Raw genomic sequence first — 26,184 nt, forward strand, 5'->3', positions numbered from 1 at the left:
ATAATCAACTCATTCTAAACGATGGCGGCTCAACTTGTGAAAACATGCTAAAACGAAACCTCAAATAAAATGAAATTAAACCACTTTATTTTCCTGAAATATCTTGCATAACATTAAAAGCCATTTTTGATCACTAGCTCGCAAATGTGATGATTCTTTTCTGCCCTGGATATGAAGCTAATGTTTCTTTTGTATACATGATGTATGGAGTCTTAACACTGAATAAACCTCATTTGACAAGGCTGTCTTGATGATTTCATGCCGTACAGCACATTATTGAATGGCACAGCTGTTCATATTGAGTATAGCAGCTAAAGTTGGGCAAAGTTGGCTTCCTTAATTTTAGTTTACCTGAAATATTTCTAGATTTGTGCACTACAAGCTCAAGTCAGCTGAAATTCTAATAAAGGTGCGTCTGTCTATTTATTAATAAAGCTATTTTTTTAAGTGAGCTACATGTTATAACTTGCTGAATAAAAATACTCCTTGTAGCTAAACCCCCAGCAATAAATGTTGAGTTTTTAATGATATTCTCCAGGCAAATAGTACTGCAAACTGCAGCGTTTGACACGGTGGACCTAACGCTTTTTCTGGCTCATTTACAGCACCAGGTGGGCATTTGGGGTCGCGCTCGAGAATGATTTGGATCCTATTTGGCTGGCAGGTCTTTTGGTGTTAACTTATTCTGCCCCTCTGTTGTACGGTGTTCCTCAGGGTTCGATTTTGGGGCGCTTTTCACTGTATTTGCTGCCACTAGGTTCCATCCGATGAAAACGTATATTCTTCCACTGCTATGTGGATGACAATAAGATCTATGTCCGGCTGAGCAAAAAAGCAGCTCTCTCCTTGCGACCACTTTTGCCCTGTCTAGTGGAAATCTGAATGTCACTTTATTTTTTGAATTTCAACGAAAAGAAGACAGAAGTTATGGTGTTCGGTCCAAATGGCCCTTCTACTTTCACCCCTGCTGACCTTGCCCCCTGTGCATCTTCTAATGCTGGTCCTTCTTTGTCTTCCATAAAATGTAAGGCAAGTCCTGCATTCGAAGACACATTTTTATTCTTTGGCTTTTGACCCAACATGAGACACTAACACTGTTTTGATGTTTTCTGGTGTCTACTCTATTTGTGTTGCGTGTCATTAATTGTTGATGCATTACTGCTATATTGTGCTCGAGTGTATGTAAAGTACTTTTTTAGAGCTGTAGCCTTTTGTGCAATGTGCTATGTAGGGTAAATAAAGTTGTATGTATTGTATTGTATTGATTTTCATCAAATGTTTGTTTTTTCCCTCAAATACGAACGAAGTCTTCGCTAACTCTTCCACGTATTCATATAGCATAACTTCTCTTGCCAGTAAATTATTTTCGAGTTTGGCGTTTCCTTTTTGCCTTGAACTCCTCATTTCCTGTGACGTAATTTGATACCTGTGAGTGGGCGCGGCCTTGTTGCTCCCTCGTAAAGGTGTGGTTTTTGTTTTTGTGTGCGTGTGCGTGTGCGTGTGCGTGTATTTCACTTCGACGGAACAGTTTCAGGTGAGCTTCCTTCATTCATTTATTTTTTATTATATTTTTTTATTTACACATTTTTTAAACATTTTTTTTTACGATGTTGTATTCGTGTCATATTGCATTTCCAGTTGTGTGGTTGTTTTTGAAGCTTGATCAAAAAGGCTAAACTGCTTCAAATTAGTTTTTTTTCTCTCTTTGTCAAACTAGAAACACTTGTAATATGAGCACAGCTATTTTTCCTGACATTACTGATGTGAGTCTTCCAAAAATGATGGTTATTTATGTTGCTCTACAGTTTGGTAAATGTTTTTAAATTGTTTTGTTAATGTTAAACTAACCTTATTTAGCATACGGTAACACCCACACAAAGATGTATTTGTTTTTTCCCCTGTTCAACTAAAGTACGTGTTGTTCCAATAATTTGAATACAGTTTCAAGTTCTGAAACTGCTGAATGATGTCATAGTGGACATTTTCTACATAGCATGAAGCTAACGTTGTTGTCAGAGTCACTCCGCATGTCATCTAGTCGGTGCGACATGACTAATCGAGTAGATCGATTATTTCAGATCCATTTTCTTTTGTTTGTTTTTTTCATGTGTAAAAACATGGCTGTGTACTGGTTTCTGTTGTGGATAACAATTAGTGTTGTTGTGGAGCGGACTGGAAATCGCTTCCCTTTTAAATAAAGTGTCATTAAAAGTTTGCTGCAATCGCATTAAAAAATGGAAATTAGATTACGATTCAAAGCCATTTGAAAACAATTCAATAGTTTCAACTTTTAGAATTGTAGGAATGTTGACTGTATGTATTTTTGATTTTTTTTGTGGGTGTTGTTTTTAGTGCAGAAACTCTGACGCAGTCGAAGACAAGCGAAGCAGCAGCAATGTCCAGCAGACCCAACGGGAGTCCGCCTCCCTATGAGTCGGATGGCTAGTAAGTCCAAGCCGCTTTGCTAAAGTCCTCTATTATGGAAAGTGGGTGCCGAACATGTAAGATTATTTTGAGGAGACAAAACGAATACTCTCCAAAAAAGAGGTCAAGCGTTCTTGCTTCAAGCTGCCCAGTGTTGTCACTTCTAGTTGAGGTTGACTGTAAAAGCAGCATGTTAAATAAAAGAAAATGTATCATTGTGCTTTTAAACCACAAAATGTTCAGCCAGAAACAATGCCTCACACGGTGTCCTCCTGAATCGACCCTTTGCTGTCACTGGACACCGCCAAGAACTACTAAAGTCTTCTGATCGGAGCATCTAATCAGCACTAGAATCAAAAAGTATCAAAAACCTCCTTTGTCCCCAAACAGAACCCCTCCCCCACACACTGGACTGGAGGCAAAGCACTGCTTTAGTCAAAATGAAACTGTTTAGTTCACTTCAACATTGTTCCTTTGGACCACGGTGGCACCGTAGCAACACTTAAGACCGCCGATAAAATTCCAGTGACAGGTGAATATCAGAGCTGTGCAATCAGTCCTGGGACTGGAACACTCCGGCCCTCCGGCCTGGCCAGATGTCCATTTTTGGGGAGGGGGATGACACATTTTTAAAAAAGGGTACAATTAACAAAGGTGGATTTTATTAGGGCCCACGAATCTTGGGGTCGGTGTCGGAGGCTGACAATTTGCGGCCGGCAAAAAAGGGTCAAGTGCCCAGCTCTGGCGAATATGGAAAGAGAAACAGTCTTGTTTTTTTTTCCTCCCGAATGCTAACAAAAACTGTGTACCCCCCCCAGCAACAACGCACCCCCCCAGCCGGCGTATTCGTACTACCCGGATGATGAGTTCCAGCACTTCTACCGCTGGACGTCGCCACCGGGCGTGCTGAAGATCATGGCCATCATCGTCATCGTGTTGTGTGTGGCCATCTTTGCCTGTGTGGCCTCCACCCTGGCGTGGGACTCGCAGGGGGCGCTGTCGGGCTTTGGCGGCGTCGGCGGCAGCTACCCGGGGGGAAGCTACGGCAACAACTACGGCACCTTTGGTGGCGGCGCCTACGGCCCCGGCAACAACTACGGCTACGGCAGCCTCGGCGGCAACTATAACGACCCCCGCTCAGCCAAAGGCTTCATTATCGCCATGGCGGCCATCACTTTTATTGCAGCGCTTGCCATCTTCATCATCCTGGTGTCTCACCAGAGCGTCTCGGAGAGCAGGAAGTTCTACCTGGCCACCATCATCGTCTGCGCCATCTTGGCCTTGCTGATGCTGATCGCCGCGATCGTCTACCTGATGGCCGTCAACCCAATGGCGCAGTCGCAAGGCTCGGCCTACGGTAGCCAGATCGCTGGCCTGTGTGCGCAGTACCAGCGGCCGCAGGTTTCGGGGGTCTTTGTCAACCAGTACCTGTACCACTACTGCGTGGTGGAGCCGCAGGAGGTGAGCGCCGCTCATACCTCCTTGCTTTCTTGCTTGGTGCTTTAGGGCTGTCAAACCATACTAACATTTTGACTCTGATTTTCATCACATTTTGAGGTGCAGTTGTAAATGTCGGACAACATCACAAAAGAGTCCAAATACATTTGGATTTTCCACTAGATTTACTTTTTATTTCCTTTGGACTTTTGTTTTTTAAATTCAGTTGATTTAATTTTTTTGGGGGGGGGTGCTTTTAATTTTGTTTTTATTAGTTCTACTGTTCATTTATGTTTTATATATAGAGAGAGTATTTGATGAGTGTGAGATGAAATTAAAAAATCAGTATTGGGTAGTGTAATTCTCAAACAACTAATCTTGGTATTGCTACAGATGTACAGCAATACCAAAATAAATCAATTTCTAATGAACCGTATGACAAAAATCAAAAGCAAAGGACAATTAAGCTAGAAGTTTTAGGCAGCTATATAAACATACATTGTCGTTTCAGTTAAAGAATTATTATCTTTTTTGACAAAAATTTTATTTTTCGTTTCACTTTTCAAACAAATTCAATTGGCTGATTTTATTTTCTTTATTTAATTAATTTTGTGATACCCGTTGACACATTACAACATAATACAATACGATACAACTTTTTATGATCAAGGCTAAAGGTTAGGTATTTAACAGCCAGCTGCAAACCTGTGCTCACAACAGCCATGAAGTCGACTACCGACTGTCTGTGTACGTGATACAAGGGGGGGGGGGGGCAATGTCACAGACAGAGAGAACTGAGGTGTCAAACCGTTAACCCACTTCGGTTTAAGAAACACTTACCACCATAATAAGGCAAGCGGATCTGAATAGTAAATATGCCAGCTAATGATTTTTATAGGGGTTGTGGTATTGCCACACCTCTTGGAATGGTATTTGCCTATTGCAGGTGGGAGGCGCAGGTTATGCGATGTCAGAATAAGAAAAACCAGGCAAGCTTGAAGCTGTCTCACGTCTTTTCTTACACCAGTGCTTCTCAAATAGTGGGGGGGTGCGATGCTGAGGTGGGCGAACCTGTGGAACATGCTTTTTTTTCCGCTGTACTACAATAAAGTGTAATTGCACATCCTCTCCAGTAGTTGGCAGTGGCGCTCTCCTTGCCCGTTGTGCACAGCGAGTATTAACTCTACGGTGTAGGTAACGAAAACGCTATAATTTATAGTTGCGGCGGAAAGTGGGTGGGGGGGGCGGGGACTTGAGCAACCACCTACTCTGTTTCTTCGTTTGACTTTCCTTCATCTGATTGTGTTTATTTATTTATTTTTTTGCGTGTGCTGGCAGGCCATCGCGGTAGTGTTTGGCTTCCTGGTGGCGGCCGCCCTCATCATCATGCTGGTGTTTGCACTGAAGACGCGCAAGAAGATTGGCGAGTTCGGCAAGAGCAACATCTTGTGGAAGCGCGTTAAGGTGCTGGAGGACGCCGAGCCGCCGCAGGACGTCGAGGCTTGGGTCAGCAAAATCTGTGTTTGCATTTCAACACCTTCAAATGCACATATTGTAAATATGAGACCATTTCAATTCAATCGTGTTTGTGCAACGGCTGAAATCAATAATCTTTTCTTTTTTGGGGAAGGGGGTTATTCTTGGCTGATATCGTTAATACTCATTTTATTGACAGATAGGGTGACACTATAATCAGTACACAATCCAATTATGTCAAATTCAGCCTTCATAGTCGGGTTCAATTTTGTACAAATGGTTGAACAATATGTCGAATATTGTGCTAGCTTAGTCAGCGTCGCATCAGACTGAGAGCTTTTGACTTTTCATGTGACCAGATACGCTCACCCCAACAAAAAAAACGGTACCAAGTACAAATAGGGATACTTACACAAATAGGTGGAAATGGCAGCGATCCATTTTTACGTATCGGGCCAAACTAGTTTCACTCATTATTATTGTTTCAAAAGCATACAGACTTTCAGTCTTGAGGCAACATAATGGCACACAGCTCCCTCAGAGTGAGGAAGTTTCACTGTTGTTTGATTTGTTTTCAAGCTATTTTCAACATTTGCAATGGCAATGTTAGATTCTCTTTGGTACAAATAATTAGAGGGGCGACAAGAGCTAGGTGCTTGTATCCTATGACTTCTCCCTTGTTTGGCTTGCTCATCGATGACACGCTGTGGCATCTAGTTAAAGTTATATTAATATCTAGTTGAATCCAGTTCAGCTTTATGGGGGCCGGGAAGCGCAAATTGGTGGGATAGCACTGATTTTTCAAGAATTTTGGGGGATTAGAAATATTGGTTTGTCCTCCCCCAAAAAATTGCAATCATAACTGATGTAAATTTTACTCAGATTTTTGCTCTGCGGCGTCTGGCCCAGTCCACTGTACATGTATCGCTGAACTGTCATAGAACTGCTGTGAGGTGTTGTGGTGCAGAGGAAGTGCAGTCAAGTGTGAGCAAAGCAATATTTGAAGCGGTTGGACCAGTTTGGCAGCTGATGTGGGGGACGGGGGTGGGGTTGGTTTAGTTTCACTCAGGTAGTGACAGATTCTCAAGGGAGGGGGTCATTCACTCCTGCACACGCATGCACGCGCACGCACACGCACGCGCACACACACGCACACACCGGCGGGAAGTCAGACATAACACACCGTTTGAAAAAGTACACACTCGTCAAGTTGTTTTCTCGGGAATCACAAGAGCTGATGTGACGGGTCTGCGCACGCTCGTCATTCCAGCGCAGGCCGCAGCCAGCCTCTTTGCCTCACTGGAAAAAAAATAAACAAAAACAATACGTACCGCAAAATATATATTGCATTTGTTACTCTGAAGATAAAATCAAAGTTAAATAATTTGGAAATTTTCAGGATACAAATAAGTCTTTTTGATACACTAGTCTATTTGGTTTGTTTTTTTGGATAAAAGGCAGTATAAAAATGCGGATCATTTTTGGGGGGGGAGAAACAAAGAAAAGGAATCCTACGATGAAAAGTCATATTTCAAAAGCATTTAAATATACAGTCATGGTATTTTTCCAAGTCATGTTGTTTATATTTTGAATAAAAAATATATTTTTGATCAAGTGGGAAGGTCCCAAAAGTCTTTTATTGTTTATTTTTTATGCTGGTGCTTTTCAATAGGTGAACAACGTGTCTTTACCGCCCGAGGAACTTCCCATGGCCGACTTCCCGGAGAAGCTGCGCAGCTCGCGGGGTCACTTGGATGACGACGACCACAGCACCAACTACAGCAAACCTCGCTACGGCTACACGCCACCGTCAGTCTGCGCTTGACTAATCGCACACGTGCGCACTTACACACTGGCGCATCTTCATCCAGCTCAGGATAATGACGATGATAATAATAATGATGTCGTAGGGTCAGACGCATGCAATGCTGAGTCATACATACTCAACAGAAAACAAAAGTTTCATTATTGTGACACAACGCGTGTCACTGTGTGGGTGTGCGCGTGTGTGAGTATGTGAATGTGTCATGTGTCATCTTCACATGACAAACGTTTACTATTTAATTGGACGTCTCCTTGTGCGCACTAAAAAAAGATCGAATGTCTTATTATCATTACTGTTCTGATTATTATGACGATGATTATTATTACCCTCGCGATGATAAGCAGCACAAAAAATTGATGGATATTATCATTATTGGCGGCACAGTGGCCGACTGGTTAGCACGATGGCCTCACAGTGAGACGCAGCAGCGGTCGTGGGTTCAAATCCAGCTTCGGCCTTCCTGTGTGGAGTTTGCATGTTCTCCCCATGCCTGCGTGGGTTTCCTCCGGGTACTCCGATTTCCTCACACATTCCAAAAACATGCATGGCAGGTTGATTGGACACTCTAAATTGCCCCTAGGTGTGAGTGTGAGCGCGGTCGGTTGTTCATCTCTGTGTGCCCTGCAATTGGCTGGCAACCAGTTCAGGGTGTTCCTTGCCTACTGCCCGAAGACAGCTGGGCTAGGCTCCAGCACCTCCTGCGACCCTAGTGAGGAGAAGCGGTTCAAAAAATGGATGGATGGATTATCATTATTCTCATCATGCGTGCAATTTTGTGTGTGTGTGTGTGTGGGTGTGCATGTGCGCGTGTGTGCACGCCCGCATGTATCTCAGGCCGGTGGAGGACGAGCAGCCTGTCCGTAACGGTGTTCCTTACGGCGCCAACTCGGACGTTCCCAGCTCGGCCGGAAGAGCCAACAGGAGACGCGCGGACCCAGATGCCGACTACGCCTCGTCGGGAGACGAGCTGGACGACGACGACGCTGACTTCTACAGGTGGACATGTACCCACACAGCGTCACGCGCGTGCATGGCCGCGTGGCTTGAGACAACTAATGGTGAGCTGTCTTCCTCAGCGAGTTCCCGCCCATCGCCAACGAGCAGGAGCGAAACGAGTACAAGCGAGAGTTTGACCGCAACCACCTCGAGTACAAAGACCTTCAGGCTGAGCTGGACGCCGTCAACAAGAAACTCAGCGATGTCAACCGAGAACTGGACGAGCTGCGGGAGGGAAGCCCGCAGTACCTGGTCAGCATCGTATGCTGTTCACTACATTTTATCACAAAGAACATGCCAAAGTCACAGCTGGATGACAGGAAGCCAGTTATTTTCTTTCAAAATGCCCAATTTCCTGTCACTTTGGTCATTTTCAGGGGTCTTTGAAAATACAGCCCCCAATGCCAGTATGACATAGTGACATGAAATTCAGTAGACATGTCGATCATGAGCGGACCCACAAAAAACTCTCTGGAAGCCTTATCCGAAAAGACACAGGAAGTCGACCATTTTGGTTTGAAGTGGTCATTTTGTCATTTCCAGAGTTTGACTTGGCAACATGACATTGGGTAGGCATGGCTATTGTGAGTAGACCCCCCGCCTCACCCTAAAAAAAAAAAAAAAAAAAAAAAAAGCCCCAAGGGAGTTGGGTCAAAAAAGAAAAACAATTGTTGTTGCCACTTTTGCCATTTTCAGCGGTCTTTCTAGCATTTTGAAATACAGACCCTAAAGCCAATTTTACTTTCGCAACATCAAACCAACCAGAAACCATGCTTGAAAAAACACAGGAAGTCTGCTATTTTGTTTTGCAGCTCCTATTTTAGACTAATTTCAAGGTGCCATTCAAAGACAGTGGAAGAAGAGATCCTAGAGTTAAACGACGGCATGAATAAATATGATAATAATAATCATTGATGTTTTCCACCAGGATGCTCTGGACGAGTACAACAGAATCAAGGATATGAAAAAGGTGAGTCCCATCAGTCTGTGTTTTGTCTGTTAGAGCAGTGTTTGTCAACCTTTGTATAAGTTAAATACAACTGAACATACAAAACAAAGGGTGCGTAAAGGATTAGCTACTGCAACATTATTCACAGTTGAAAAATTTAATTCAGCAATTCTTTCAGGCACCACTAGAGGGAGCCTGGGCAGCACATGTTGACAGTCCCTGCGTTTGTTTCGTTGTGTTTTCAGTCGTCAGACTATCGTGACAAGAAGAGACGAAGTAAATACCTGAAGGCCAAACTCAACCATATCAAGAAGATGGTCAGCGGCTATGACCGCAGAGCCTGAGATGTGGTGGCACACTTATGACGCCGTCAACAAGAGCCATCAGAATAAATGTTGGTATCGCGAGTACGAACCGTCAAACGTCATAGAAAGTGACAGCTCGAGTTTTCTTGCCAGTCGTGAACTTGTTTCATCCAAAAGCACAACAAGCTATGTTGTAATGTTTAATGATGGAATTGTGCATTAAATTCTATTTGTATTTTTATTTTCTTAACTCTGTTCACTTATAATTATTTTTAATAATTTGCATGAATTTTGACCATGTCTTTTTCCTATCTCAACTCAGTTCATGTGTATCAGGTGTGCTGTTTTTGACAAGTCGTGTACTTTTACCGTGGTTTGTGTTAAGTTTTTTTTTTCTTTTAGTTTTTTTAAGAATAAAGTGTCCACCAACTGTGCTTCATTCGCTGACTTTTTTTATGCAGTTATTCCACTCGGTGGAAGCAGATGGCACTGCTTGTGCAAAGTCCGAGCACTGCCGGGGGGAAAAAAGTGCCAACGTTGCTGGTTTACAATTTTTGGTGCTGTTCTATCAATTTGACTCGTTCACTGTGGGTCCCCGTTGTTCACAGCTAAATTAATTACGCACTTTGCAAAAGCTTTTCAGGATTGTTCCAACATTGATCAACTTGAAGGACCTTCTCCAAGGCATAACAATCCTAACTGGTATTAGGATCTTGATGAACAATTTGGGGATCGTAAGAAAATCATTAAAAAAAAAAAATCCAAATTCAACCTGTTATGAAAGTAATAAATGTGGCCTGTTTAAAAAGGAAAGCCGTTTTGGAGTTTTCACTGGCGAAAGTTGACACTTGGTGTCACGGTGTACCCGAGTGGCAATATGTCTCTTCAATGCAAGTAGTATTTGTGCATCTTAAGGATGGCGAGCCATTTGACAACATGAGCACTAATAAAAAAAAAAAAACATCAGAAACCTTTGCAAACAAACCCCCAAAATGCTCATAATTTCATGTTCACTGCATAAATAAAACCTTTAAGAATCATGCAAATGTCTTGCAAAAAGGCATACAGATGTTGACGACACTTCCGCTTTGCCAGGCAGTGGATCAGTGTCATAATACTGGAGACTCTCTCTGTTTATATTGTGAACGTGTCCAGAAAATCTGCAACCGTTTTTATACGTCTTCACGGGGTCTGACTTTTAAAATGTTTCTCGAAAATATGACTATTATCGGGGATCTGAAAAAGGAATGTCAAGCTCTTTATTTCTAGTAAGGAAAAAAGAAAAGCTAGGTCCAGTGTACTGAAAGTCAACTTCCATTTTGGAAAGATTGTTTCTTGTAGAAAAGTCTTCATTCTTTACGCCTGTCGCAACCGTGTACAGAAATGTGGAGGCTATCTTTGATTCTTTTAGCATAAGCTAACGGTGAATATTATTTGTGTAAAGGACTATGTATGAGCTGATATTTGTGCCACTAGAAACTGAATATTTGAATTGAAAACTGAATATTTGAATTAAAAACTGAATATTTGAATTAAAAACTGGATATTTGAATTGAAAACTGAATATTTGAATTGAAAACTGAATTATTGAATTACAAACGGAATTATTGAATAACAATTGTATATTTATTGTTTAATTTTCATCAGAATCTTCCATTTCCAGTTCATGTAATTCAATAATTCAGTTTTTAATTCAAACATTCAGTTTTCAATTCAAATATCCAGTTTTTAATTCAAATATTCAGTTTTCAATTCAAATATCCAGTTTTTAATTCAAATATTCGGTTTTCAATTCAAATATTCCGTTTCTAGTGGCACAAATATCAGGCCACAGAGGTGCCTGTGGGGGTTCGGTTATGGGGGGGGCCTGGCAAGCTTCTCTATTTTCAGATCTCCGGCAGTCTTCCGCCAGGCATGCCTCCGGCTGGAGAGGGCGTCGGCTCCTGCGCACCTGCAGCTCATCAACAACAATCACCGCGGGGTTTAAAGCTCAGCGCTGCCAGGAGCCAGACGCCGGATTATCCCGTTCCCAACCGTGGTACCTGGCTCACGTCTCCGATCGCCTCGCACTTGCCTGGTTTTTCCGTGACATGTTCTCTGCGCTAACCCCTGCCTGTCCTCGTTCTCCCTCCAGCCGTCCGGTGCCCGTCCGAGCCCGATCCTCCGTTGCCAGCCGTCGAGCGCCTGGCCGCCGCCCACTGCTTGGCCGTCCTCACGCCGCCTGCTTGCTGACCACCGCCTCCGCCTCCTCGCCGGTTTCCTCTCCACCTCGCCGATCATCCCGCCTGCGCTCCTCCCGCTACAGCGCTGGTCTGTTCCCCGCTCGTCGCTCCCGCTCCCCCCCCCGCTGGCGAGCTCCGCTCCGCGGCTTCAAGCGCACCTGACCTGCCTCGCCGCTCCGCCTCCAGCCTTCCTTCTTTGGCTTCCGAGCCAGCTGCTCCTCTTCCGATCTTCTCAATAAACCCTCTTCCACCCTCCACGCTTGCGTTTGGGTCCAGTCATCTTTCCACTTGGTTCGCTGAACCACAACAGAATAATCCGGCCATCACCATGGACCCAGCGAGCGCGGATCCCCTCCAGGAAGCTTTCTCCCACCAAGATAGACAACTGGATCGTCACGAGAGGATAATGCAGGAGCTTATGGCCTCCGTCCAGACTCTCAACCTCCAACTCGCGCTCCTCTCCAAGCAGGTGAGCTCACTCTCTCCTGCTCCCGGCCTCCCAGAGACCACCCCCCCGGTCCCTCCTCCTCCCGCGATGCCCTCGCCGAGCGGCAGGGAACCTCATGTGCCCACACCGGAGCCGTTCTCCGGCGACTTGGGCTCTTGTAGCCACTTTATATTGAGCACCTCACTGGTTTTCGACCTGCAGCCCCAGAGTTACCCGACCGATCGCGCACGGATTGCCTACATGGTCAATCTGCTCCGCGGCCGTGCAGCAAGATGGGCTACCGCCCTGTGGGAGGCATCGGCGCCGGCGATGGCCTCCTACCATGATTTTTGCCAAGAATTGCGGCGGGTTTTTGATCATCCCGTCAGAGGGCGCGAGGCAACCCGCCGGCTGCTCGCGCTTCGGCAGGGTCCCCGGTCCGCCGCCGATTTTTCGGTGGAGTTTCGTATCCTCGCTCACGAGTGCGGGTGGAACGAGCCCGCGCTCCGGGGAGTTTTTGTCGATGGTCTGACGGACCAGCTCAAAGACGAACTGGCCGTCCGTGACGAGACCACCTCCCTGGAGGAACTCATCGCCCTCGCTGTTAAGATTGACAACCGGCTGCGGGAGCGTCAGGCCGATCGCGCGCGGAGGCCGCCCAGACTAATAGCGCGCCCCCCCGCGCCCCTCGCCGTCGCCGCCCCGCGGGTCCCGGTATCACCTCCCAACACCCAGGAGGAGCCAATGCAACTGGGAAGGACCCGTTTGGACCCCCAGGAGCGCCAGAGGCGCCTCTCAAGCCAGCTGTGCCTTTATTGTGGCAACCCCGGCCACTACATCGCCGACTGCCCGGTGAAGCTAAAAGAGGGGGCTCGCCGTTGATCAGGAGCCTTGCGGCGAGCCATATCTTATCACCCACAAGCTCCTCGTCCCGCATGTCCCTCCCCGCTCGTATCCTGTGGCAACGCCAGTCCCTCTCAGTTTCCGTTCTGGTAGACTCCGGGGCGGACGGTAATTTCATGGACCTGGCTCTGGCTCGTCGACTAGGAGTTCCCCTGGAGCCTCTCTCTTCCCCGCGGCGAGTGGTGGCTCTAGACGGGCGCCTCATCTCCCAGGTCTTCCAACAGACCGGGCCCCTTACCCTCATCGTCTCCGGTAACCACCGGGAGACCATCCAACTCCTCCTCATCCATTCGCCACAAGTCCCCCTGGTTCTGGGCTTCCCTTGGCTCCAGTTGCACAACCCCTCCATCGACTGGAGGAGATGCTCCATCACGGGGTGGAGCGAGCTTTGCCACTCGCAGTGTCTGCTATCCGCCGACCCGGTTCCCCGATCCTCCCCTCCGGCCACGGCTCCACCAGACCTGGCGGCCGTGCCCTCCGAATACCATGACTTGGCCCAGGTTTTCTGTAAGGACCTCGCCCGCACCCTTCCTCCCCATCGGCCCTATGACTGCGCCATTGATCTCCTCCCCGGGGCTCCTCTCCCCAGCTGCAGGCTGTACAACATCTCCCGACCTGAGAGGGAGGCCTTAGAGACCTACATCCGCGACTCCCTGGCTGCCGGTCTCATTCGGCCCTCCTCCTCACCCCTGGGGGCGGGTTTCTTCTTCGTCAAAAAGAAGGACTCCACACTACGCCCCTGTATCGACTTTAAGGCCCTGAATGGCATAACCATCAAGAACAAGACCTCGTTACCCCTCATAGACCCCTCGTTCGAGCCCCTCTGCGAAGCCCAGGTCTTCTCCAAATTGGACCTCAGGAACGCTTATCATCTGGTTCGCATCCGGGAGGGCGACGAGTGGAAGACTGCCTTCAACACCCCTCTCGGCCATTTCGAATACCTCGTGATGCCTTTCGGCCTCACCAACGCCCCGGCGGTCTTCCAAGCCTTGATGACCGACGTCCTCCGGGACATGCTCAACCGCTTCATCTTCATTTATTTGGACGATATCCTCATTTTCTCTCGATCCCTCGAAGACCACCGCCGCCACGTTCGCTTGGTTCTCCAGCGCCTCCTGTAGAACCGCCTGTTTGTCAAGCCGGAAAAGTGCGAGTTCCACTTACCCTCGGTCCATTTCCTGGGTTATATCATCGCCCGGGGCCAACCCTAGCCGGACCCCGCCAAGATCCAGGCGGTGGTGGAGTGGCCCACTCCCACCACCACGTTTCCTGGGCTTCGCCAACTTTTACCGACGTTTCATCCGCAACTACAGCAAGGTCGCTAGCCCCCTCACCGCACTCACCTCCACTGTCATCCCCTTCCAGTGGACCCCGGCAGCTGCTCAGGCTTTTGGACACCTTAAAGAAGCCTTCACAAGTGCCCCAGTTCTTAGACATCCCGATCCCTCGCTGCAGTTCATCGTGGAGGTGGACGCCTCCGACACCGGGGCGGGAGCCGTCCTCTCCCAGCGGAACCCCGACACACAGAAGACACATCCCTGCGCCTTTTTCTCCCGACGCCTGTCCCCTGCGGAGAGAAATTATGACGTCGGCAACCGAGAACTGTTGGCCGTCGTTTGGGCTCTCCAAGAATGTTGGGGCTTGTATGCGGTATTTCACATTACGTACACGCATAACTCCTTTTTGTTCGCGGTATGTCACATTACGTGTCAGGTTTAAATGCCCTGATGCCTTTTGGGAGAGCTTACTGAAATTAAAAAGGTGACCGAGGCCAGAAGAAACCAGGCAAGGTTGTTCGTTTCTTACCGGTCGCGACAGGGAGAGAGGCCAAGAGCAGACAGGCGACTCGCTCAGTTCAGCTCCGCGCCCCATCTGCCCCAAGTGCAAAGCAACGTACCGATGTGTCTGTGTCTTAGATTTCTCTATCTGTTTAGAGATTTTCTTTGTCTTGTCTATGATTATTAATTCTGTATAGTACCTTTCTGAGTTTTTAACTAACCTCCGAATTTATATTAAACTTATTTAGTTTTCCATATAACCCCAATTTTTTTTTAATTAAGATCGTGTTTTAGAAAATTCGGTCCAGTTTGTCAAAACTTAGGGTGTTCTAAAATCCGGTTTCTTATTAGTAGGACAGCAACTCAAATTTCCTGTTGTGGTTATTCTCACTTCTACCTTTTCAGGTGGAGAATTCTTGCCTCTGCATCCACACGAGTCTGCTGTTTATAACCCTACTGTATTACATGGGATAAAATACCAAGTGGAATTTGCAATCTCCAATCACACCATTCACTCACTTTACATACGGTTTGCGCAAATATACACACACGGAATTTAGGTGTACACAGGACTCCGCTGCTTTCTCTACGGAATTTCTCGGACTCCGCCGTCCCTCACTTCCTCATTCGCAGCCAGTCTCTGCGCAGGCACACCAACTTTAGATCACTCCTCAGTCAAAAATGCAGTTTGTTTACCAAAGAAATTCCAATGCAAATAAAAATAATAAAAACCACAGAAATCACGCCTTATTTATTTCCTAAATTTCATGTGAAAATGTGAGTAGACTTCCAGAGAAACCCAGTTTCTCTCCTCAAGGTTTTCAACGTACCTAGAAACGTTTAATTTACTCGACCGTGTTATCCGTACCGAGAAAATGGGACCCCTCAACCTATCTTCCAGCAAAAACAACAAGTAATGCTGTACTGTCTGAGTTACCAGAAAAGGGAATCCAAAATTCCAGAGAAAACATGTTTATAAAAGAGTTACGACCTAATACCATTTGTATAACTCCTTTCGGTTTTAGACGTACCGAGCAAACGTTTAATTTACACTACTCTATTACAAGGGTCTTCTTGTTCCAGTACAAATTCAGCTCCTGTCACAGAAAGGTGTTTGATCATTACCAAATCACTGAATACACGCACTGCTTCTCTTTATGAATCGAACTCCATTGAATGATAAAATCAAAATACATAAATTTAAGTTGAATTCACCTCTTCGTTCACAGAGTGACCCTTGATCATCAACCACAGCCACCATGTGAACAACATGTAGGCTTGTGAAGTCAGAATGAACGTGATGAAGCCAACTCTGTGAACACCTATAGAGAGGAAAAAATGAGATATTATCCATTTGGGCTGCACGATATTGGGGAAAAAAACTGCGATTTTTGGGGAGGCTGCAATATATCCATTGCGATATTGAAACTAGGAAGATTTTAACCAGATGACACAAATAGCTCTGTTTGGGAAGACTGCTTTGTTATTATACAGCTCTGGGATGGCCACTTGAGAGAAATACGTGCACCACGGCATTTTATACCTTTTGTCGAACGTAAGGATAATTTTTTTTAAACCTCTATTTTCATGCTTTCGCCCCGTGGAAAGTAATTGCATTCGTGATTTGTCGATGCTGTTTGTACTTATTATCAGAAGGTGTTATAATAAAGGTGTCTGTCATTGTTTTTTTGAGGAGATGGTTTTATTATTTTCATTTGTGCATTGAAATACACATTTGTAAATGGTTTTGCTACAATAATGGGCCCATAGTATGTCTATCTCCTCACCAACTACACAGCTTTGTTATTGCACAGATTTCGCTCTGTACATTGTGATCATCTTTTAGTCTCCAAAATTATGTTGAAATGTTTTTGCCTGTAATTGCAGGTTTTGAAGCCAACACAGAGAGTCGTTGTGTTTTTGCACTCCAAATGTGCACAAGCACAGTTTAGGTTTGGTGATAAAGAAATGAAAGAACTGTTGGGGTCACTCACAGGAACTTACTGCGGAGTTCTATCAAATGCGTGCGTTCTTTTGTTGTACGAAGCCTTCTATTGCCATCATTTTTATTTCCCAGATCATGTTCTTTCCAGAACTGATTTAGAAGCCATCGTGCTAACCAATCATCCACCGTGCCTGTCACCAATATTTTCATTTTTTAAGCCCACTTTTAAAAAACGTTTTCTTTTAACTGAGAAATCTTCCCTTATGGTAAAAAAAAAAAAAAAAAACTACTTAAATTCTATTAAGACAGAAGATGAAGAAAAATGAAAACTGCTTACTTCTAACACATCTTTTTTTCCCTGATGTTAAGGAGGACCTACTTCTTCGAAGGAGTCATCCTGCAGCGCTTTCTTTCTTAAATGGACTCTCACGTGACTTGAGTTTGCGTTGTTGCGCACTGCATTATCTGTTAACCGTTACCACTCGACATGCATTGCAGCCTGGTCATCCTGGAAGGAGGATTCCCCTCGTCTGTGGTCCCTTCTCAAGGTTTGTCATTTTTTCTTTGCTCTCCGGGGGGTTAAGATCTGGAGATAGCGTTGTGGTCTTTTGAAATCCTTTGAGACTATTTGATTGAATAAATTTGACTTGACTCAACTTTTTGGGTTTGTCTTCTTGAACAGTCGGTTGTACACAAACAGAATATTGTTTTTACAATCATTAATCATGGCGAATGAAGATGGACCTAGAAGGTAAAGTATCAAAGGCAAGAATGGACTATCCTAACTGACTGTGTCTTGAATTTTCATTGCAGAGCAGGTTGTCTCTGCGTCCTCCCGGAGAGGCTGCCGAGCAAGGCTGGATTGGTGATGGGAATAAACGTTTCTGACAGAGCCATTTTCTTAAATACAGATGTCATTCTGGTTTCGTGCTGATGTCAAAGAAGTCTCTCAATTTGCAACATGCGTGCCCCCCACTCTGGTGTGTTTACTCATTACATACGCATTACCAAGACCTAAAACACCTTTGTGCTGCGCAACACTTATGGTGGGTGTCAGTGTCACCTCTGTTTTTGAGAGCCAATTGTTGACCTCTGAATACAATAAACTCCCCCTCCTTTCCTGAGGATAATCTGATTACAATGAGTGGCACCCCAAATGATTTACTGCTATTTTACAAAGACCAAAAGACACTCTGATTTGATCCAACCCCACTCCTTACAGTTAAGTAAAGAGAACAAATGCAAAATCAAAAATAGACAACTTGTCAGGTTTCGCCTTGCGGCGATGAGGAGGTGGACCCAAGAAGCGAGGAAGCCGGGGTAGGTGAAACTTAAAGGGGATTTATTGAAGAGCTCAGCAGGGACAACAACGGGGCGTGGACAAAAAAACAACAAAGGCAACTAACCAAGACTGAACGGGCACAAGGACAAGGAACCAGAGAGCATGAACAGGGCCGGAAATAAACGCGGTCGTGGCAGTCCATGAAATGCGGCAACAAAGCGAGACACAGAGGCGAAAATGACCGACACTGCGTTGTCGGTCTGGGAGGTTTAAATAGTCTGAGTCATTAGGGGAGCAGATGGGAAGCAGGTGCTTGATGAGGGTAACGGGGAACAGGTGCGTGGCTGGTGATGACGAGTGCTGAGGGGAAACGCTAACACAGCTGACAAAACAATAACAGAAGCACATGGCAGGAAGGAGGGAAGAAAACAATAACAAAAACATTGACATGCCCGGCACGGGTCATGACACAACTGTCGCCATCTCACCTTTCATATTCTGTCATTTGATAAATGCTCCAGCGTAATACATATTTATGAAGCCGTTCAGTCAGTCTAGTGTCAATTTTAATATTGGAAACATCATATAAGTCAACTATAGCAGATGGTTGGTTGATTAACATAGCCCCATCTCGATTTTATGCTTTTTTAAAAATCATTTTTGTCGCAGCCAGTATAGTTAAACATACAAAACAATACAACTTTATTCACAGCCGAAAGTACAAAAAAACTCTGAGACTGGCAATAAGTAACTTGACGCAGCATCCAGTGAGGGGAAACTGACTTAAATGAGGGTTATAGTCGTACTGATCTCAGGAGCAGGTGCATCATGATCATTTGGAGTAACGGTATAAAAAGTATTTTAAAAAAAACAAAAAAACATGATCACGTGACTGACACGCGATTTACGCTGCTATTCTCACAAAAAGGGGGTGAGATAGTGCCGGCGATAATGAGCGCCGTTAATGTGCATTTTCTAACTTGGTCTCAGAGTCTGTTTTACAACTCAATCATTTTATGACATAAGATAACCATGATGAGGTTAGGCTGCCCTCATAGTCACGAAAAGGGAAGAAAATAACGCGCCGGTTGTAAGCGCCGTTCATGCGCGTCTTAAAAGTTGGTTTGAGAGCGTGTTTACTATTATTTTGAAAGAATCCCACCACCACTTCCGGATTGAAAATGCTTTTCCCGCCCGAAGGTGCCCATGCCAGACAATGCCTTAGCTTTTATTTCGAAAGGTACCCTGCAATTTCCTGCCTGCCAGTACTCTTCAGGTCCCTCCGAGCATAGCCCATCGATTATAAGTACGTATTTGACATTTAAATGTTTGTTTATTATTTATTATTAGTTTTTGACTCAGTAGCGTCGTCTAGTGACATCACGGGAAGGCAGTTTATGCCACACAAATGACCGAAATACTGTCCCTCATTACTTCCATGACCGGGATTAGACATTGAGATTGGATAACTGACGTCTTGCAACGTTTTTTCTCTCGTTGCCGGATTCAACTAATTTTCATGCAAAAACACATTCAAGGCAGTGTGAACATAGAACGTTTGTAAAAAAATACTAATAAAATATATGATGGAGTTACTAGAGGGACGTGGTAATACAAAGCTATAGAAACATGACTTATTTTCATGTTTTTTCACTGTTTAACACATTTCCCAGATATCTACAGCATTTCGGTGACATTATGAGAGAGGTGTGGTAATACAAAACTATAAAAAGATGACATTGTCACGTTTTTCACTGTTTAACACAGTTTTCAGATATCAACAGCATATCTCTGACATGTGTTCACCAAAATACCCCAAGGGTCAAGAATTAAAGTATACTTTACAGACCTCATCTCTTCTCACTGAAATGATCACTCCTGGGGCAATGGCAAATCAGTTTTTTTGTTACTGTTGTTTCTTACTTATTCTTGTTATGAAGTGGGGGAGGGGGGCTGAAACCTAACAACAGCGTAGGGATGTGCATCTCTCCACAAAAGACGATTCAATACGATTTGAAAGTGGACCGATTTGATTGAGTTATATCCAGGCTATTAAAAAATGTAAATTTTCCATAACATGTCCCCATGTTTTCTGCCATCACCCAGGATGATTCACATGCCAGACAGACAATTAGACCAGTATCGCCCCCTCGTTCAGGTGACGTTCACTACTTTTGTGAGAGTGATGGCGCTTGTCCCATTTGCTGGTCTAATTGTCTCCCTCTTCATTGGCATCTTCTACGACTTTGAAGAGGTAAGTCCTAACCAGAGTGGCCACAGTGCTTATCCTCTCCCCCAAAAAATGGTAAAAGCTGAATTGTTGATTCAAATCATGATGTAAAAGATTTGTTTTTTATTTATTCCCGACTCTGAAATGTATGATGTACCCGTAACCTTTTGTTGTATATTTATGTTGAGTGGCTAGTAAGAATTAGCATGAGCAGGTGCAGGAGAGATTTACCTTATAATAATGGATGCCCACAAATGCTTTATATTCTTCCGAATCTTTGAAAAAAAATGACAATATTCATTCATTTTATTCTTCTACATTTTTAATCTTCTTTAATTAGAATCAGAATTTATTGTCATTGTACCCGGTATGCAACGAGATTCAAGAGCTCTCCTCTCCAGTGCAATAGAACAATAATTTAATGAAATTTATGAATTTTCATTAATTAAAGATTAAATAAATAAATAGAAAATAAATATCAAATTGGATAAATAAAACACATTATGTTGCGGTTCTACAAGGTAAGGGTAGTTGTGTGCGTGAGTTCAGCATGAAGATGGCTCTCGGGAAGAAACTGTTTTTCAGTCTGTTACTCTTTGTCTTGATGCACCTGTGGCGCCTGTCAGGCAACAAGTCGAAGGGCTGTGAGCTAATTTATTTTCCTTTTTTTTCTTTCAAGTTATATTAAAAGCTCAGTATTGAAGTTTTGAAATGAATGAAAAATTGTGTTTGTTTATCCTGATTTTAATATCATTCAAAAATCCTGATTCTTTTTTTTCCATAATCGCCTTGCCCTGGTTGTGGTGTTGAGTTTTATTGAAGTTTAAGCAGTTGATTTGAGTGTGTGTCCCCCACCAGGCGGAAAACCTCAACCTCCCATCCATCAGTGCCGCAACCAGCCGCGTGCCAGCACGTAACATCTGGCAATTTTGCATCGGGCTGCACTCTGTACCGCGCTTCATGGTGGCAGCCGCCTACTTTTCTTTTTACTGTGGTCGCTTTGCCAGCCAGAGACGGGAACTGGGCTTCAGCAGGTTCGCATTTGGATGCAACCTGGCTGAAATCTACAGCCTGCTGCTGCTCACCTTCGTCACGTCCACGGAGAACGCCAGTGAGTAAAAGGCCTTCTCACACTGTACTTGCTCAGTGTTGAGTTTTATTGAAGTTTAAGCAGTTGATTTGAGTGTGTGTCCCCCACCAGGCAAAGCACCTCCCATCCATCAGCGCCGCAACCAGCCGTGTGCCAGCACAAAATATATGGCAATTTTGCATCGGGCTCCACTCGATACCGCGCTTCGTGTTGGCAACCACCTACTTTTCATTCTACCGTGGTCGCTTTGCCAGCAAGGGATGGGCACTGACCTTGAGCAGGACAGCCTTCGGATGCAACCTGGCTGAAATCTGCTGCCTGCTCCTGCTCACCTTTGTTACATCCACGGAGAACGCCAGTGAGTAAAAGACCTTCTCACACTGCACTTGCTCAGTGAGGCTTTTCCCGCTGGTTTAGACGACAATTAGAACGACCTAAGGCAAGATGTATCTGTCATTGTGGCTTAAGAAAATCTTGGCTTTGCTCATTTTAAGAAGGAGGGAGAGACAAACAGCACTTGTAGAGTTTAATTATGACGTTTACGGTAAAAATCAGCAAAAGAGCAGTCGGAAACAGACGTTTCCTGACGTCATCACGACACCAACTCTCGAATAGAATTTTTATTTATTTTTTTAATTTGCGGGCTGTTGCCGTCGCTCTGTGACATGACGTGGCATTCTGTGGCCCCACCACATCAGCAGATACACCGTGAATATGTTTAGTGCCTTGTGAAAAGGCCCGAAATTGATTAATCGGTTAACAAGATAATTGTTTTTTAAATCAGGCATTTTTTGGGGGAGTAATTCCGTTTTTCAAAGTGCATCCCTGCTGATATGCACTTCTTCCTCTAACAACTTGCCAGAAAACAGAGAGCATGTAGTTTACTATTATCCAGTCGTTTCATCTTATTGACTTTTCCGACTTCTCTAACCACGCTTTTTTTCCTCAAACGCAACTAGCATTCGAATTTAATCTCTGATAAAACAACATGCAGCAAATAGTGATCGATATTATATTCTGGCGGTATCCCGGCATTGAAATTATAGCTGGCAAATGGCAGGTTTTTTTTTAGCTGTTTGGTTAAAAAATAATTGTGCAATGATCAAAATCTATTTTATTTATTAACAAAATCTTGAATATTTGGTACATTACGACTAGACAGAGTAAGTCTTTAAAACTGTGTAAAACTATAAGAATACTAGTCAATGTTAGGTGAAGAGACAGAGATAGTCTATAAAACTGATAGAGGATAACAGGGTGTATCCTACGCGCGTTTGAAAAGAAAAAAAATGAAAAGAAGAAAAAACATAGTGTGAATGAAAAAGTGTGATGTGAATGGAGGCTTGCAACCTCATTTTGGAACAGGAAAATTAACTGACAACTGTCTGGGAAGCGGAGGCAAGAATTCCCCGCCATTTGTGGTAGAAGCTTGGGAATTACCTAAAACAGAGTAATTGTCAGCCTGTTCAGGGACTGGAGGACAGTTTAGTCACCCTAGGTGAGCCGCTGTCTTCCAACATGGGGAAATCAAACAGTAAAAAAGCTGACAAAAAGGATCCGAAGCAACAATTGACGTGTAAGGACTGGAAATTTATAGAAAGCCAATGTCCAGAATAAGTAAAACATTTAAACTCATGGATAACAAAATATGAATTCGCTGGTCAGCTTAATACACAAAAAATAGTCGACTTACAAGATAAAATAAAAATGAAACGAAAGAATAATGTAAAAAAGATGAATAAAGACGGATATGAAGATACAGAATTTTGGATGACAATGGCACTAAGACGAGAACTAGATAAAAATAACAAAACCAAAAAAGAAACCGCAAATAAAGGGAAATGGGAGGAGGATGAAATTATGTTTCAGAGAAAAGAAGATAACAAAACAGGACGGGACGTAGGGGTAGTAAAAAATACAAAATCCCTCCAATCATCCTTATATCCGCCACTTCCTACTTCTCCTTTTCCACCATCACCCGAACCGACCGTGGATAAAGCTATACATACGTGAATTAAGGGGAATTTAGGTGTTAGATTTTCAATAACAATGGGAAAAACTTTTTCTCCGGAGTCACTAAAAGGCTCCCCATCGGAAGAAGAAATTCAAGATTCTTTTCCGATGATAGAAGTTGCTAACCCTAACATTGATGATGCGTCACCAGTAATTTTAGTGCATCGAACATGGACACAGGATGACGTTAAAAAGGCGGTAGAAGGTATTACGTGCCATAAGATTGATGTTAACGAATTTTTGCAGCAAATGGAAGACCTCAGAAGGTCTTACCACTTAAACGGAATAGAAGTCCAACAAATCTGGATGGCTGCTCTGAAAGGTGATTGGCATAACATTAGAGGCGATTGGGAACCAAAAGAGTGTCAGGCTGTTCTAGCCCATGATAGCCGAGAACTCACACATCGCGTCCAAAGACTAATGGAGCGAACTAGAGAAAAATTCAAATTAAGAGCTAATTATACGGCTATAGGAAGAATAACACAAAAGGAAGGAGAATCGTTTGACGATTACAGGGCAAGATTAACTGCGTGTTTCAAAGCAAACAGCGGCATTCCTGAAGACCATACTGAAGGGAGCATTTTTGAGGAGCAGTTAAATAATGCCCTACACGCAAATGCGCACCACACCATTCACCAATGGGTTGAAAAACATTGGGTAGATAGAGCAACAGGCACGCTAGAACAATACATTAACCAAGCGTTACATGCTGAACGAATATTGCAAGCTAAAAAGAAAAAAGCAGATACTTTCGTTGTTGAGACTGGGGAAAATGAATTTTATTTCCAAAACCGTGCTAAAGGTTTTAATCAAAAAGCGGGGCTGCTTCAAAGGTGGGATTGGAAACCACCCCCCAGAGGAAGAGTTAGAGGAGGTCTTACAGATCGAGGACGAGGCTATGTGAGTTCTTGAAATATCACTTGTTGGAGTTGCGGAGAGATAGGACATTTTGCGAACGACTGCCCTCGTATTATTTTTGGCGACAATCCCCACGATAAAAATAAAGCATGACTAGGAAAAATAAATATCCCACAAAATGAGATATAAAATACTGAGGTAGACGCTGAATTAAATCTACAAGATATTTTAATATTTGATCATTTCAAACCAGAAGTACAGCTAACAGTAAATGGTAGACCAATTACTTTTCTTTGTGATTCGGGAGCATGTAGAACTGCCTTTAAAGAACCAATTCCTGGAGCTTCAATGACGAACAACAAAGTATTTGTCAGGACGGCTCAGGGAGAGTTATCTGAAGTTTCTGAAACACACCCCGTTTGGATAAGAGACCCTTTAGGGGGATCGTGTAAAATACCAATACTGGTAGTACCAAATTGTCCAGTAAATTTGTTGGGAAGAGATGGGATGTGTAGATTGGGGTTAGCGTTAGTACCGACATTTGGGGGAACTATGGTGGTGAAAAGGAAACATGAAATAACAAAAACAGATTTGTGTGTGATAAAAGGCATTGGAGAACCACATTTTTATTATTTGTTACACGTGACGAACAAACCACCATTTTGTACTGGGGAAAAATTGCTTCGAGAAGCTAGACACTTTTTGAAAAAAACACAGAATGAAGTGGATAAAAACGCCCGCCACGTAACAATGTGGTATAAACAGACTCCAGGCCCAGATCTTAACTGAGACCGAATTATACAAACACACACCCGAAAGAATAGAGCTCGATTATTTGTACACCGATAATCTGGGGACTGTAGGTGCTGGAGTTAGACTGCCTCATACTTTAGAGCATTTACACAAGGGAATAACACCACACATATCTTTATTTAAACCCTTTGAATTAGGATGGAGAGAATTGGGATGGTTTGTTCAAAGAGGTAGACATGCAGATGGTTGGAAACCAGATGATAAAGTACCAGGTGTGGAGCATAGTGAGATGGAAAGTTTGGGAAGACTGCTTTGTCAAAACTTAGGGTGTTCTAAAAACCGGTTTCTTATTAGTAGGACAGCAACTCAAATTTCCTGTTGTGGTTATTCTCACTTCTACCTTTTCAGGTGGAGAATTCTTGCCTCTGCATCCACACCAGTCTGCTGTTTATAACCCTACTGTATTACATGGGATAAAATACCAAGTGGAATTTGCAATCTCCAATCACACCATTCACTCACTTTACATACGGTTTGCGCAAATATACACACACGGAATTTAGGTGTACACAGGACTCCGCTGCTTTCTCTACGGAATTTCTCGGACTCCGCCGTCCCTCACTTCCTCATTCGCAGCCAGTCTCTGCGCAGGCACACCAACTTTAGATCACTCCTCAGTCAAAAATGCAGTTTGTTTACCAAAGAAATTCCAATGCAAATAAAAATAATAAAAACCACAGAAATCACGCCTTATTTATTTCCTAAATTTAATGTGAAAATGTGAGTAGACTTCCAGAGAAACCCAGTTTCTCTCCTCAAGGTTTTCAACGTACCTAGAAACGTTTAATTTACTCGACCGTGTTATCCGTACCGAGAAAATGGGACCCCTCAACCTATCTTCCAGCAAAAACAACAAGTAATGCTGTACTGTCTGAGTTACCAGAAAAGGGAATCCAAAATTCCAGAGAAAACATGTTTATAAAAGAGTTACGACCTAATACCATTTGTATAACTCCTTTCGGTTTTAGACGTACCGAGCAAACGTTTAATTTACACTACTCTATTACAAGGGTCTTCTTGTTCCAGTACAAATTCAGCTCCTGTCACAGAAAGGTGTTTGATCATTACCAAATCACTGAATACACGCACTGCTTCTCTTTATGAATCGAACTCCATTGAATGATAAAATCAAAATACATAAATTTAAGTTGAATTCACCTCTTCGTTCACAGAGTGACCCTTGATCATCAACCACAGCCACCATGTGAACA

General features: G+C 43.9%; 1 protein-coding gene across 1 annotated transcript; it reads left to right on the forward strand.

Moving 5' to 3' along the window:
* The first annotated feature begins 1,390 nt into the window (after positions 1-1,390).
* On the forward strand, positions 1,391-9,846 carry oclna (occludin a). Its single transcript, XM_088281205.1, has 9 exons — positions 1,391-1,534; positions 2,353-2,445; positions 3,243-3,885; positions 5,200-5,367; positions 7,010-7,146; positions 7,997-8,158; positions 8,239-8,410; positions 9,087-9,128; positions 9,353-9,846. Exons 2-9 carry the CDS (start codon positions 2,396-2,398, stop codon positions 9,449-9,451), a joined length of 1,473 nt encoding a protein of 490 aa, XP_088137331.1. The 5' UTR covers positions 1,391-1,534; positions 2,353-2,395; the 3' UTR covers positions 9,452-9,846.
* The last annotated feature ends 16,338 nt before the right edge of the window (positions 9,847-26,184 follow it).

This window comes from Idiotropiscis lumnitzeri, chromosome 18 (genome assembly GCF_059441095.1).
Source record: "Idiotropiscis lumnitzeri isolate Australia: NSW breed Sydney's pygmy pipehorse chromosome 18, RoL_Ilum_1.0, whole genome shotgun sequence".
NCBI lineage: Eukaryota > Metazoa > Chordata > Actinopteri > Syngnathiformes > Syngnathidae > Idiotropiscis > Idiotropiscis lumnitzeri.